This window comes from Tiliqua scincoides, chromosome 1 (genome assembly GCF_035046505.1).
Source record: "Tiliqua scincoides isolate rTilSci1 chromosome 1, rTilSci1.hap2, whole genome shotgun sequence".
Classification (NCBI taxonomy): Eukaryota; Metazoa; Chordata; class Lepidosauria; order Squamata; family Scincidae; genus Tiliqua; species Tiliqua scincoides.
Window position 1 is genome coordinate 308075898 of NC_089821.1, and position 15197 is coordinate 308091094.

Sequence of the window (15197 nt, forward strand, 5' to 3'; positions counted from 1 at the left end):
ACTGTTTGAACTCATGTGAGGTGTGGCCCAAGGGCTCTCTCCATTGCTTGTTGTTTCACATCTGTGATGCAGCAGCGGCAGTGCTTTGTGCAGGGCCTTAGACATTGAGCTATTGCAAGACCTCCATTCATATAAGTTCCATCTCTAATATATTCATTTATGTAAATTTATTCAAATTTTAAATATAAATTAATTTTTTCCCAGCCCCCGACACAGTGTCAGAGAGATGATGTGGCCCTCCTGCTAAGAAGTTTGGACACCCCTGACCTAGAGAATGGAACAGGCCTTCGGCAAGCTCCCTTTTCCTGGTACATGACTGCACTACACCATCCAACATGGACTGCCAGCTCCACCAAAGGTGGATGAGGCATAAGATGCCATTCCTGCAGAGAGACAGGCTGGCTAGTGTCTGATGTGGCAGAGAAGAATGGATTGCTTTGAATACAAGGCCAGGATGAGTTTTAGACCCAGAGTGAAGACACATATGATGCATTAATCAGAAGAATTTTTGGAGTTTGCAAGAATTAGGCCATCTCCTTGTTTACAGATGTAAACAGAACTCCCATGGAGCCTACCCATCAACAAAGCTCATTTTGAAAAAGAGAAATATTTCATGATTTAAAGCAAAGGAGTAAATTTCTTTTCTCAACTGGTAACCCATTTTTGATACCTCCTGCTGCCGCCGCCGCCGCCACCACCAGCTTCCAGTCGCCAATATTGCCATCTATTTCAGTAACAGAGGGAGAAGACTCTGGAGTTTTTACTTGAGAAGGTTCTTTTGTAGGTGGTGGAGAATGGGGTGGTGTGGTTTGAGGGGTGACCAGTGGAGTAGGTAACAAAATTTCCTGAACAAGAAGAAAGGTAATAACTGGGAAGTAATAAAACTGTTGGAACAAAACATACAAAGAACATTTCCACCCCGTCCCCTCAATTAAATGTTAAAACTTAATGGAGATGGTTTGATTGGGAGAGACCATTACATAACCAAGAAGCCCAAACCATCACACATATCCCAAGAACAGTCCTTCACAATTAAGGAAGACCAGCTCTTGTGATTCCCAAAGAAGAGGCTTGCCAGAATTTCATATACTGAGGCTTACTGGAAATTGTTGGACTATCTAAAGCCAAAGCCAGGGAAAATTTACACATCCTCTCTGACTGGGATGTTCAAGAGTTGGATCATGTCAACAGCAAGTCATTCCAGTGACTGTTTAAATGAATAGCTACTTCAGTGAAATAAAAACAAACAATAAGGAGTCTTGTGACACCTTAAAGACTAACAAATTGCTTGTTAAGAAAATGAAAAAGGGTTTCTTGCAGTATATAGTTTCATAGATGATTGTCTGTTTCATGCAAAGGAGAAAAGGTTATGCATCCACAAAAGTTTATCTGAGCATCTAGTTTAGGGGATGGAATTCACAGGCCAGCTTGAGCACTGACAGACTGCTTTAGGAATTACACACAGTTCATGCAAAATTATTTACAGGGACACAAAGATCAAGCATAAGAACATAAGAACATAAGAACATAAGAACAGCCCCACTGGATCAGGCCATAGGCCCATCTAGTCCAGCTTCCTGTATCTCACAGCGGCCCACCAAATGCCCCAGGGAGCACACCAGATAACAAGAGACCTCATCCTGGTGCTCTCCCCTACATCTGGCATTCTGAATTAACCCATTCCTAAAATCAGGAGGTTGCGCATACACATCATGGCTTGTACCCCATAATGGATTTTTCCTCCAGAAACTCGTCCAATCCCCTTTTAAAGGCGTCTAGGCTAGACGCCAGCACCACATCCTGTGGCAAGGAGTTCCACAGACCGACCACGCGCTGAGTAAAGAAATATTTTCTTTTGTCTGTCCTAACCCGCCCAACACTCAATTTTAGTGGATGTCCCCTGGTTCTGGTATTATGTGAGAGTGTAAAGAGCATCTCCCTATCCACTCTGTCCATCCCCTGCATAATTTTGTATGTCTCAATCATGTCCCCCCTCAAGCGTCTCTTTTCTAGGCTGAAGAGGCCCAAACGCCGTAGCCTTTCCTCATAAGGAAGGTGCCCCAGCCCCGTAATCATCTTAGTCGCTCTCTTTTGCACCTTTTCCATTTCCACTATGTCTTTTTTGAGATGCGGCGACCAGAACTGGACACAATACTCCAGGTGTGGCCTTACCATCGATTTGTACAACGGCATTATAATACTAACCGTTTTGTTCTCAATACCCTTCCTAATGATCCCAAGCATAGAATTGGCCTTCTTCACTGCTGCCGCACATTGGGTCGACACTTTCAGCGACCTGTCCACCACCACCCCAAGATCTCTCTCCTGATCTGTCACAGACAGCTCAGAACCCATCAGCCTATATGTGAAGTTTTGATTTTTTGCCCCAATGTGCATGACTTTACACTTACTGACATTGAAGCGCATCTGCCATTTTGCTGCCCATTCTGCCAGTCTGGAGAGATCCTTCTGGAGCTCCTCACAATCACTTCTGGTCTTTACCACTCGGAAAAGTTTGGTGTCATCTGCAAACTTAGCCACTTCACTGCTCAACCCTGTCTCCAGGTCATTTATGAAGAGGTTGAAAAGCACCGGTCCCAGGACAGATCCTTGGGGCACACCGCTTTTCACCTCTCTCCATTGTGAAAATTGCCCATTGACACCCACTCTCTGCTTCCTGGCCTCCAACCAGTTCTCAATCCAGGAGAGGACCTGTCCTCTAATTCCCTGACTGTGGAGTTTTTTCAGTAACCTTTGGTGAGGGACCGTGTCAAACGCCTTCTGAAAGTCCAGATATATAATGTCCACGGGTTCTCCCGCATCCACATGCCTGTTGACCTTTTCAAAGAATTCTATAAGGTTTGTGAGGCAAGACTTACCCTTACAGAAGCCATGCTGACTCTCCCTCAGCAAGGCCTGTTCGTCTATGTGTTTTGAGATCCTATCTTTGATGAGGCATTCCACCATCTTACCCGGTATAGATGTTAGGCTGACCGGCCTATAGTTTCCCGGGTCCCCCCTCTTTCCCTTTTTAAAAATAGGCGTGACATTTGCTATCCTCCAATCTTCTGGCACTGTGGCCGTTTTGAGGGACAAGTTGCATACCTTAGTCAAGAGATCTGCAACTTCATTCTTCAATTCCTTAATAACCCTTGGGTGTATGCCATCAGGGCCCGGTGACTTATTGATCTTTAATTTATCAATGAGGTCTGAAACATCTTCTCTTTTAACCTCTATCTGACTTAACTCCTCGGTCAGAAGGGGCCGTTCGGGCAGCGGTATCTGCCCGAGGTCTTCTGCCGTGAAGACAGATGCAAAGAACTCATTTAATTTCTCTGCCATCTCTAAGTCTCCTTTTATCTCCCCTTTCCCTCCCTCACCATCCAGAGGGCCAACCGCTTCTCTGGCGGGTTTCCTGCTTCTAACATATTTGAAGAAGCTTTTATTATTCCCCTTAATGTTGCTGGCCATGCGTTCCTCATAGTCTCGCTTGGCCTCCCCTATCACCTTCTTACATTTCTTTTGCCACAGTTTATGTTCCTTTTTATTCTCTTCATTAGGGCAAGACTTCCATTTACGGAAGGAAGCTTCCTTGCCCTTCAAAGCCTCTCTAACTTGGCTGGTTAGCCATGCGGGCACTCTCCTGGATTTAGTGGAACCCTTCTTTCTTTGCGGTATACACCTCTGCTGGGCCTCTATTACTGTTGTTTTAAGCAGCCTCCATGCACTCTGGAGAGACTGGACTCTTTCTACCCTCCCTTTCAGCCTCCTTCTAACCAGCCTCCTCATTTGAGGGAAGTCCGCCCGTCGGAAGTCAAGGGTTTTTGTTAGAGATTTGCCTGGTATTCCTCCCCCAACGTGCACGTCAAAACGGATCGCAGCATGATCACTGTTCCCCAATGGCTCAGTAACGTTTACATCTCTAACCAGGTCCTGCGTACCGCACAAAATTAAATCCAGAGTCACCTGTCCTCTGGTGGGCTCCGTGACTAGCTGATCTAAGCCACAGTCATTTAGCACGTCAAGAAATCCGGTTTCCTTATCGTGACCAGAACACAAATTGACCCAGTCAATATGAGGATAATTGAAGTCCCCCATGATTACAACCCTGTCCTTCCTTGTCACCTCCCTGATCTGTTTCCTCATTTCAAGGTCCCCATCAGATTTCTGGTCTGGAGGACGATAGCACGCCCCCAGTATTACATCGCTGCTCAAGCCTGGTAATTTAACCCACAGAGATTCTACGGTGGAGTCGGACCCACCTTCAATCTCTACTTTGCTGGATTCTATCCCTTCCTTAACATAAACCCTTAACATAAACATAACATAACATAACATAACATAACATAAACCTTAACATAACATAAACCTTAACATAACATAACATAACATAACATAAACCTTAACATAAACATAAACCCCTGCTAACTGGTTAAGAGGCACTTTTCCAAGTGGGTGCTCCTCTTTTATTTAGCAGGGGGAGAGTAACTGGCCCACCTCACCCCAGAAGTGTCTTTTCTAGTGGCTAATCTGTTGGTGTTGCATCTTTTTAGATTGTGAGCCCTTTTGGGACAAGGAGCCATTAGTTATTTTATTTTTTCTGTAAACCGCCTTGTGAACTTTTGTTGAAAAGTGGTATATAAATACTGTTATTATTATGTGTATTATTATTATTATATATTGCACATTTTATAATAATAATGCTTTTCTTTCAGGTTGGCTACATTTTGCAAGAGACAAAACACGCATACTGAAGAAAGAACACTCCATCCTGATCACAATGGCTGAATCAGGAAAATAAGTCACCTTTTCTGGCAAGCAAGTCTCGCTTGAAGGAATGCCCACCGCAGAGGCTGCATGCTGGTCTTCTCTGTCACCCAGCACGAGAGCCACCGTCTCAGCAAGTGCTTCATTCACAAAGCGTCTAATCAAGTCTGAATCCACTGGAACACCAGCACTGACAAACAACTGGAACCCTCCAGGACCTGCAGCTTCAACTAAAAAAACCTGTAAAATCAACACTCGTGTGCGCACACACACACAGGAACGAGATGCACAAGAGGCAAACTATGATTAGAGTTGCTTGACTTGCTTCCCCTCTGCTCAGGGCTCAGCTTTGTAAGTCCACCCCTGACTCCAGTGTAGCAGCTTCTTGAGGCAGATATTTTCATTTTAGATAAGTCAAGGTTTCATGCGCTGTCTGAACCCACCCTATATGGCAGTCAGCAACATCCTGGAGAATAAAATTTTAATTCACTCTTGAATTCAGGTTTCTACTGTGGGAAGTTGTGACAAATTAGATAACAAACAAGAGTTTGATGCATTAGGTCTGTTTGCATTTTTGCTTGTTCCTACTAAAGCAGAGATTGGTTTCCATACAACTGATTTGGAACAGAGTGAGATTTTCCAATGGTTTAAGCCATTATTTCTGGGTCAGGCTCAGTCAATCCCTTCGACTTCAATGTGATGGCAGCTGAGAGTGGCTGAAATATACATTTCTTAAATAATCAATAAATGCAGGGCTTCCTTAACAAATCACATTATTTGGAATGGTCATTTTCTAATGTCAACATTAGAATGTCTGAACCACAATTCAGAGTGCGATACCATAGTCTTTCGAGACTGAAGGTTGCCAACAATGTCAACATACTTCCAGTCATAATCTTGGTTAAAATTAGGAAAAACTGCAGCTGTTGCTCACCAATATCTGAGGATCCAGACTGACTGTCCTCACTCTCCGAGGAACTTAGGAGGGGCACTGCCTGGTTCTGGGGTGGAAACATTCCACTGATGACTCGTGCCATTATCTCTTGCTCCACCCTGAAGAAAGAAAATGGGAATATTACTTACCAGGGGAATTCCTGTTCCTGGTAGAGGAAATGCATTCCTAATGTATAGGTAATGCCCCTCAGGTAGGGTCATTAAACAGCAATTAATGGTTTTTCCTCCTCACAGGGTTGACCTGTTACTCCAGTTAGTATTCAGAGCTGTAATCGTCAACCCCAATGATTCTTCAACTTTACCTCTGATCTCAAATATTGTTATCAAACTACTACTGTAACCATCACAAGTAAAGATATGGTACATGATCTCTAGACCCCCGCCCCCCTTTTTTTTTAATTCCACCAGAATCCATGAGCTAATAGAGGTGGGTGGACTGTGCTTCCTCTACCAGGAACAGGAATTCACCTTATAAGTAAAACTTCCATTTTCCCTGACAGAGGAAGGGCATTCCTAATGTATGAGGATGTGTAAAAGCAGTATCCTGAATAGGTGGGCAGCACAGCACTTATCAGATCTATTATTGACTCAACACCCTTTATAATATTTTGCTCTCGCGGCCCAGAATGGCTCCAAACGGGAGGGGCCGCTCGCATGCCACAGTGAGGCTTAGTGCTGCAAAACACAGTGCTTTGCACCCCTTCTAGCTACACCACTGGTTGATGCAGATTGGTTAGAGAGCTTCCATGGCCCACATCCAGCACATGGATCTTATGTTTGACACCCTGTTCTAGACCATGTTTAATGCCACGTAGTTTATGAAATTTCCTCCCCAATTTATGACAACATCTAGCAAGCCAAGTCCAAGTACATGCAGTTGCACATGCATCCCCTCCTTTCCTCCACCCAGCGCTATTGTTGCATCTTCCACTGCTGAAACTAGATTTTTTTTTAACTTATGCACATGCCTCCAAAATAACAGAATATTACAAAATATACAGGAGACACACTTTCACCACCGACAGAGCTCACTGTCAATTGTAATCAATGCTCCAAGAACTCACCAGCCAACCAGTTTATTTTCCAGGGTCTCCCGTTTTTCTATTATGTCATCCAGGACATCTGATGAGGGTTGAGAAACAGGAAGAACTGGAGGAAATGGAAGACCAGTATATTTTGGAGATTCCGTTTCTCCTCGTCTGTTGAACTCTAGGACTGGTTCTACAAATTCTGGAATTCTGTCATCATCTCCTTCATCCTAAGGGTAACAAAGGCAAGTTCAGTTCCACATAATATTTATGTTCCAAGCACATCTCTGGTAGAAATAAACTAAAATATATTCAGAACTAAAGCTATATTTTCAAGATGTAACAAAAGAAAACTGAATCATGTGTGTCATAAGAAAGGGTATGGCCAAATTTCAATGGCTTGGCATGCAGAAGGCTACAGAAAGGGCTGGGAAAGACTGCCTGAAAACCTAAGAAATTCCCTGAGTGTTTCAGTAGACAGCAACACAAACCAGTTGTCTGACTCATCAGAATACAGCTTCCTCTAGTCTTCAAGAAATTGTGCAAATGAAGGTAAATACTTATTACCTATCCACACTGCAAAGAGCAAACCACAGCTTAACAGCAAAATGGTTTTTCAAAACAAGATTCCCCTTCCCCCCCAATCCAGATTCCTCCCCAATCCAGATTCTTAATCCAGGCAGTTACAGAGGTCTTTTCTAACATCAACAGCTAAATTCTTTGCCAGCCTCATCAGCTTGGTTTCACAGAGTAACTGAACTAAACAGAGTAGTTCTCTTATATTCAGCACTAGAAGACCATATTTCCTATTTCTGCCCAACACTGTTAATATGCAACAGGAACCAAATGCGTACACCTGTGGGCCAGGCAAAAATGGGTTAATCTCAGGTAACAGACCAATCCTTTGCTTCCTGGCACCAAGGGTTACAATGGCACTGAAATGGCCGCCACTGTATCCTGCAGGGCCTGGGAAGCCACCAGAGGTCTCCTTACAGCATGCTTGCAACACCAGTGACAAAGGTGTGAGCATACTACCAGTGCTGAGGCAGTGTCCTTCTAGTGGCTGCTTCTTTGTAATTTTTAGACTGGGAGTTCCTTTGGGACAGTAAACCATTCTCTCTCTCTCTCTCTCTCTCTCTCACACACACACACACACACACACACACAATTTGCTATGTAAACCACTTTGAGAGCTGTCTCTGTTGAAAATCTGTATATACCTATCCTAAATAAAATTCACTACACAGAAGGAGAAAGACTGTACCCTTAAGAATATAAGAACATAACATAAGAACAGCCCCACTGGATCAGGCCATAGGCCCATCAAGTACAGCTTCCTGTATCTCACATCAGCGGCCCACCAAATGCCCCAGGGAGCACACCAGATAACAAGAGACCTCATCCTGGTGCCCTCCCTTGCATCTGGCATTCTGACATAACCCATTTCTAAAATCAGGAGGTTGCGCATACACATCATGGCTTGTACCCCGTAATGGATTTTTCCTCCAGAAACTTGTCCAATCCCCTTTTAAAGGCGTCCAGGCCAGTCACCGTCACCACATCCTGTGGCAAAGAGTTCCACAGACCAACCACACGCTAAGAAATAGTTTCTTTTGTCTGTCCTAACTCTCCCAACACTCAATTTGAGTGGATGTCCCCTTGTTCTGGTGTAATGTGAGAGTGTAAAGAGCATCTCCCTATCCACTCTGTCCATCCCCTGCATAATTTTGTATGTCTCACTCATGTTCCCCCTCAGGTGTCTCCTTTCTAGGCTGAAGAGGCCCAAACGCCATAGCCTTTCCTCATAAGGAAGGTGCCCCAGCCCCGTAATCATCTTAGTTGCTCTCTTTTGCACCTTTTCCATTTCCACTAGAAGACTTTGGAATGGAAGTGTGTATGTGTGAAAGAGAAAAAAAGATATTTATTTTTATACATTTTATATTCAACATGCAAACACAGATCCAAAGAGCTGCTTTAGGCATGGCAAGAGGCCTGTGTGTGCTTAGTGGAATTTTTGACTTTTTCCTTTGAACTACAGAGTAAAGTCCTCATGCTGTGTTAAACATTAAGCCCCAAACCCTGGTGGTCACGGAGAGTTGGTTCTGTGGTTCCTCAGATTCTAACCACAGATGATATCTCTGTTCAGATGCTCTGCTCTAACGAAATCAAGTTTCACCATCTCGAAAGCTGGGCACTACTGAAAGCATCTATTCATATGCTCCTCATAGGCATACACCACTTCAACCACATTTCTGCAATGATCTAGAATTCCACATGCTAACATTTCCATATAACATACTTCGAGAATGTCTTATGTACCTTACAAAAAAACAAAAAGACCTGAAAATTGCCAAGCACTTTTTTTCTCCACTGGAATGCAGATAGTCGCAATTCACTCAACAGCAAAACGAAGCCTGTTACCCAATGTCTAATTAGACAACATAATTCCTATTGGTTTTTATTGACATTTCTATTTAAAAGGAACCTCTTTCAAGAAGCATTTAAATATAAAAACACAGCTGAATTGAAACTACTGTACTTATTTAACTTTGCATTTTTTGTGAATGTTGAAAAATGCCTAGTATTCTCAACACTTCTCACAAACATGCAACAGTGTTGTTTAGAGTACCTGAATTTCCCTCATTATTGTCTCTTTTGAATGCAGTTTTCCTTCTTTTCCCCACTGCTGTCTAATTTGACTCACTGTGGTAATCTATGTGATGTACTTTATGATTTTATAACACTGCATTTAATGCAACAGTACCGTGGACACCTAAACAAAATGAAACAGGTCACTGCAGCCACTTAATTATATCATTGCTATTTAATCTAACATGAAAAGAATTCAACAGCCAGAGTAACAAAAGGACCTGCACAGGACAGGAGGTTGGACTAGATGACCTCCAGGATCCGTTCCAATTCTAACTTCTGGAGTTCTGTGAAACAATGTGTTTAGCTTTCCCAATGCAGATACCTTCATGAAGAAAAAAATGAGTGTTCTACCAAACATTTTATGGGCATTTCTTTGTATGCGTTCTTTTAGAAAAGCGGATTCCTTTTGATGTCAAACATTTCTCCCTTTCGGAATATCAATATATAAGCTTCCAGATTAAAGTTGACTCTTGAATGCTTTCCAGCTTATACTCAATGCAAACCATGCTAGAGTTGGAATATTTTCCAAGGCTTTATAGTTGCACACACTGCCAAAAGTACATGATAAAAGCAATCCTTGAGAAAATAAGAGCGGGGGGAGAAAGGGTGACGAAAACCCTTCTTGTGCACATCTTAAAAACTGAAGTTCCTGGTATCTTTTATTGCCTTTTCATAAGCAATGTTCTTTGAACAAACTGGAAATAAAAGGCTCTGTAATTTCACTTTACAGTTCAACAGAAAGGAAATATTTTCTCTAAGCTGAAACTTTATTGCTTGACATATTTTATATCCTAAGACAGACTGCGGGAAATATTGTAGCTCCCCACCTCTCAAAAATGTAACATCACAGACTCTTAGTGATCACAAAGACAGCCTGCTGCTCCACATGACTACTGAAACTATTCCCATATCAGGAATGAAATATGATTCAATAGCAGGTCACATTTTTATTTATCAATTCATATTTTAAAATACCAGGATGACAAACTGTGTTTTTAACAGGTGATGCATAGCTACATCAACTAATCATCTTAATAATGTACTATTTACTGTTAACTCAAAAGAAAAACATGCTTGGGAAAGATGCACAAGAAAAAATGTTATATAGTGCAATTTAGACATCCATAGGAGTGTGATTTGTCAAGCTGAAGGGTGTCCAAGGGACAGGTAACAGGGAAGGAAACCTGGATGTGACTCAACATTAAGTCCTTTCCAAACATTCCCCCCCCAGGGGCTGCTTGTCACCCCTGAACTTCACAAAGTATGTAGGAGAGCCTCCCATGTTTCTTGTTCCAGCCCCACAGAGCTATCTAAGAATGAATGAATTACTGAGTTTTCACCCCAAGAGAACCAGTCAGGCCTGATCCAGAGATACAGAAGAATAAGGTGGAAATGAGGCAATAGAGAGGGCAGCTGAGGGGAAATAAATGGCTGCAAGCTGAAGACACGCACAGCGCACAGTGGGGCTGGGAGATAACCTTCTCCCCTCTGTTCTTGAAGGTTGTTTTAGTTTGTTTTGCTTTTAATGTGCCACATTCAAAAGTGGGACACTGGGACAAAAACAAGTTCCAATTTCACATATCCACCAATAGGATCTGAGTGGCCTGTGACAAGTTCGGAAAGAGAACTTGGGCTTGTGGTGGACAGCTCAGTGAAAACGCTGACCCAGTATGCAGCAGCAGTGAAGAAGAAGACTTCCATTTGATTCCATGAAGGATCAAATTCCATTGATTAAGGAAGGGCATAAAGAGTAAGACTGCTATGGTGTGGTCACATTTGGAATGCTGCGTGCAGTTCTGGGTCACCACACCTCAGGAAGCAGACTGTAGAGCTGGAAAAGGTGCAAAAGAGGGCAACCCAAATGATCTTGGGAAAATGATCTATAAGGAAAGGCTAAAATGTTTGGAACTATTTAGCATGGGGGAAAACAGAGGAACATGAACTAAAACTTATAGAATTCTGCATGGTTGGGGGGGAAGAAATTTTTCACTCCTTATGACAACACTAGAACCAAGTGTCTTCCAATGTAATTTGACTGGCAGGAGATTTAGGATGGACAAAAGGAGGTGGTACTTCACACAGCACATAATTCATTGTGCAACTTAGTGCTCCGAGATATGGTGATAGCACTAGTTTGATTAGCTTTCAAAGGGGACTGGACAAATTCTATCAGTGGTTAGTTGTCATGGTGCTTAAGTGCAATCTCCAGAGTCAGCGGCAGCATGCCTCTGAATACCAGGTGCAAAGGAGCAATAGCGAGAAAGAAGGATGCTCTCCTCTTTGGTTTACCAAAGGCAGCTGGAGCCCACTGTGGAAAACAGGATGCTGGCCTAGATGGGATATTGGGCTGATCCAACAGGGCTTTACTTATGTTCCAAGGTGAGGTATGGGATATCTGGCACTAAAACGGCTCCTGAAACCCTACAGGTGCCACAACCTGGGTTTGGTTGTGCTGCACTTTTTGGTTGGTTTGCACTGCTGCAGACAAGCTTTCAACAGCATACCTTTTTTTCCTCTCAGGCACACAGATACACTTTGAGGGACAATTCAGAGTACTTGCAAATCAACTGGAAACTGGAAATCAATTGAAAACTGCAAACCCCCCTCCTGCAAACCCAAATCACTGATTCAGGGGAGGCGTTTTCAGTGAGAAAATAGCTCACTGGGGAAAAAGCAAACTTCTACAACAGTGTTGTCAGTTTTGGAAGCATGCCTCTACAGCAGGGGTTCCATCTCTAGTTTGGCTCTAAAGAGACTGGCAGCAATTGTCTTAAGATACATTTCTTTTCCCTTGTGAAAAATTGGTTGTCACAAAACCCACCTGGCTGACATCAATAACATCAACAAAGTCAATGCCAGGAAGTTCCATTTCTTCTTCCTCCTCATGTTGACCATCTTCAGGAGCAAACTATAAATGAAAAATTAAGAAACCCTTGAGAATTGGTCTTGTAAAATACAGTAAGAACTACAGAATTTGCTAAAATTCAGAGCCCAGTGAAGCACACCACAGTGAAATTGCTGAGAACTATGAGCCCCAAACTTTGAAAGACTGCAGTTTTTGCCTACAATGCCAAGGGCCAAACTTTGCACAAATTGTCCCATGTCTTTGGTGGAACAGCCCGTCTGGATTTCAAGCCAAATGGGACACGCATTTTTTAAGTGCCAACCTCCAAAAATGGAGAAACTACCATTACACACGTTTGTGCAGAATGTGTATAGTTTGCAATGAGAGTACAAGTTTGTCAGCTCTGCAAATTGAATGACCTCATTCAAAGAAAAGCAGGTTAGCTCTGGTCTAAATAAACTCACACTTTCCATCACACAGACCCATCTTTGATTGGCATAAACCATCTGGTAAATCTGTTTAGGGTCCAACAGGTGAGGTTTAAATAGTTTCATATATAAAATACAATGAAGTGTTTAAAACAGTTTATTAATAGTATACATGGAGTCGTCCCTAAGCCATGATCCTATCCCTACAGGTTGTTAGAACAGAAATGCTAAAATCTTGAATTAAGATGCGGCAGGGTGAGAACAGATAGGAGATTGTGTGACAGCCGAGTTAGAATCAAGGTAAACCTTACAGCAAAAACAATATTAGGCAGAGATGCACTTGTATATGAATACTGAACTTGTACTTTTTTCTATTTGCACATTCTACTTGAACATGAATATTGTACAAGAAGAACAAGGAAAAGAGCAAAATTCAACTCTTCCTTTTTATGAGTGTCAAATTCTTAGATGGATAGGAGATGTCCATGTGCATCCTTAATCCAGTGAGAAGAGGAGGAAGGGTAAGACTTTTTCCACTGCTAAAGAAGATACCATCATGGCAAGTTCAACATTTGTTCTCTAACAGTGGAAGAAAGTATTTTTGCATGGGACATCTAACAGGACTTCAAGGTGGGCTTTTCTCAGGTCCTTGTGATTGAGCCACTTGCTGCAGGACCCCGAGTCTGCAGACCACATATGGCGAGGTGGGGTTTGTCTTGCTCCTAGTGCTGGATGAACTACGATATGGATAAACCCGTGGCAGCCCTGGTCAGCCTTTTGGGATTTTGTGAGCAGCACTCTGGAAAGTTCTTCAGATGGAGCAGCTCTGCCTGCTGAAGAGGCTGCAGCCACTGACAGGAAGCTGGAGGGGCAGCTATCCTGAGGCGTTCTTGATTCTGTTCCTTTCTTTGATCCAGAGAAAGACGGGGAGAGAAGGGTGAAGAAAGAAAAAGGAGACTGAGATGGACAGGACAGAGTGCCATGGTGGCCCTGCTTGCTGGAGTGGGACAGGACAGGTTGGCTGAGGTGTAAGGGAGAAGATTCAAGGTCACATGGTCCCATCTGTCATAGACTGAGCAGGAGGGACAGCCCAACCAGGGGACCCTCCTCCACAGCTAAAGAATCAGGATGTCCTCAGCTGGAATCTTGCCTCTGCCATGAAGGCACTAGGTGGCCCTAAGTAAGCCATTCCTCTCAGATCCCCCAGTGGCAATATGTGGACAATCCTTACTTTGCAGCTTTGTGCGAGGCAGCATTAAGATAATACATGTGAAACACTTTACATAATCAGAAAGTAAAAATAGCCTCAACTGTCAGTTTCTGGCATAAAGCAAAGATTAATGAGTTGTGCATAAACCATGTACGTAGCTGTCACACTCATCAGTTCGCTGCATGTACATGGGCTGGGACACTGTAGCCAGTTGAGGATACGAGATGGGTGTACAGACAAAAAAATAGCCATGTGTGCAACTGTCACACAGTTTTCTTATAGGCAGAAATATTGTCCTTGTTTTTAAAAAAAAACCAATTGTCACATTTGACAAGCAGTGTTTTGATGTGAAACTCACTTGCACAGCACCTCTGCCATCAGCCCTCCCAGACCCTCTTTCCATGACAAAGGAAGCCCCAAGTGGTAGGATTTTGTACTTAACATCTAAATCTCAGAAACAGCAGCGTTCAGATACCTGCATTGCAGTTTTTGCAAGAAGGGGTGTTGAAAATACCTGGCTGACACTAGTACTGTCATTTGAAACAGTATCAATATCAACATTCGGCAGCACCTGAAAAGAAAAATATTAGAAATTCAAACTGCATGAAACTATCTTCCCATCTTCTGAACATGAGCCCCGACTGTGCTTTGAGACACGATTCCATTTTATGCTAACCCCGTGGAAAGGTCACCACATCTTGAAAAGGACATAGTGGAAATGGAACAGGTGCAAAAGAGAGTGACTAAGATGATGACTGGGCTGGGACACCTTCCTTATGAGGAAAGGCTACGACGTTTGGGCCTCTTCAGCCTAGAAAAGAGACACCTGAGGGGGAACATGATTGAGACATACAAAATTATGCAGGGGATGGACAGAGTGGATAGGGAGATGCTCCTTACACTCTCACATAACACCAGAACCAGGGGACATCCACTCAAATTGAGTGTTGGGAGAGTCAGGACAGACAAAAGAAAATATTTCTTTACTCAGTGTGTGGTTGGTCTGTGGAACTCCTTGCCACAAGATGTGGTGATGGCAACTGGCTTGGAAGCCTTTAAAAGGGGATTGGACAAGCTTCTGGAGGAAAAATCCATTACAGGTTACAAGCCATGATGTGTATGTGCAACCTCCTGATTTTAGAAATTGGCTATGTCAGATGCAAGGGAGGGCACCAGGATGCAGGTCTCTTGTTGTCTGGTGTGCTCCCTGGGGCATTTGGTGGGCTGCTGTGAGATACAGGAAGGGTGATTTGGATAAAAGGAGATTATCTCTCAGTATAATGGCACACAGTCAACACAATTTTCATCATTAC

General features: G+C 43.1%; 1 protein-coding gene across 4 annotated transcripts in view; it reads right to left on the minus strand.

Moving 5' to 3' along the window:
- Nucleotides 1-15197, minus strand: part of KIAA0586 (KIAA0586 ortholog) — an 86947-nt gene that overhangs the window by 39675 nt on the left and 32075 nt on the right. For 3 of the 4 annotated variants that reach the window (XM_066612419.1, XM_066612086.1, XM_066613302.1), the window contains exons 19-24: nucleotides 14360-14455; nucleotides 12223-12309; nucleotides 6786-6979; nucleotides 5702-5820; nucleotides 4807-4997; nucleotides 671-845 (exon numbers count right to left, since the gene is read on the minus strand). In XM_066612419.1, coding sequence (XP_066468516.1) covers nucleotides 671-845; nucleotides 4807-4997; nucleotides 5702-5820; nucleotides 6786-6979; nucleotides 12223-12309; nucleotides 14360-14455 — 862 coding nt within the window. The remainder of the gene's footprint in view (nucleotides 1-670; nucleotides 846-4806; nucleotides 4998-5701; nucleotides 5821-6785; nucleotides 6980-12222; nucleotides 12310-14359; nucleotides 14456-15197) is intronic. The other variant, XM_066612634.1, reaches the window with a different exon arrangement.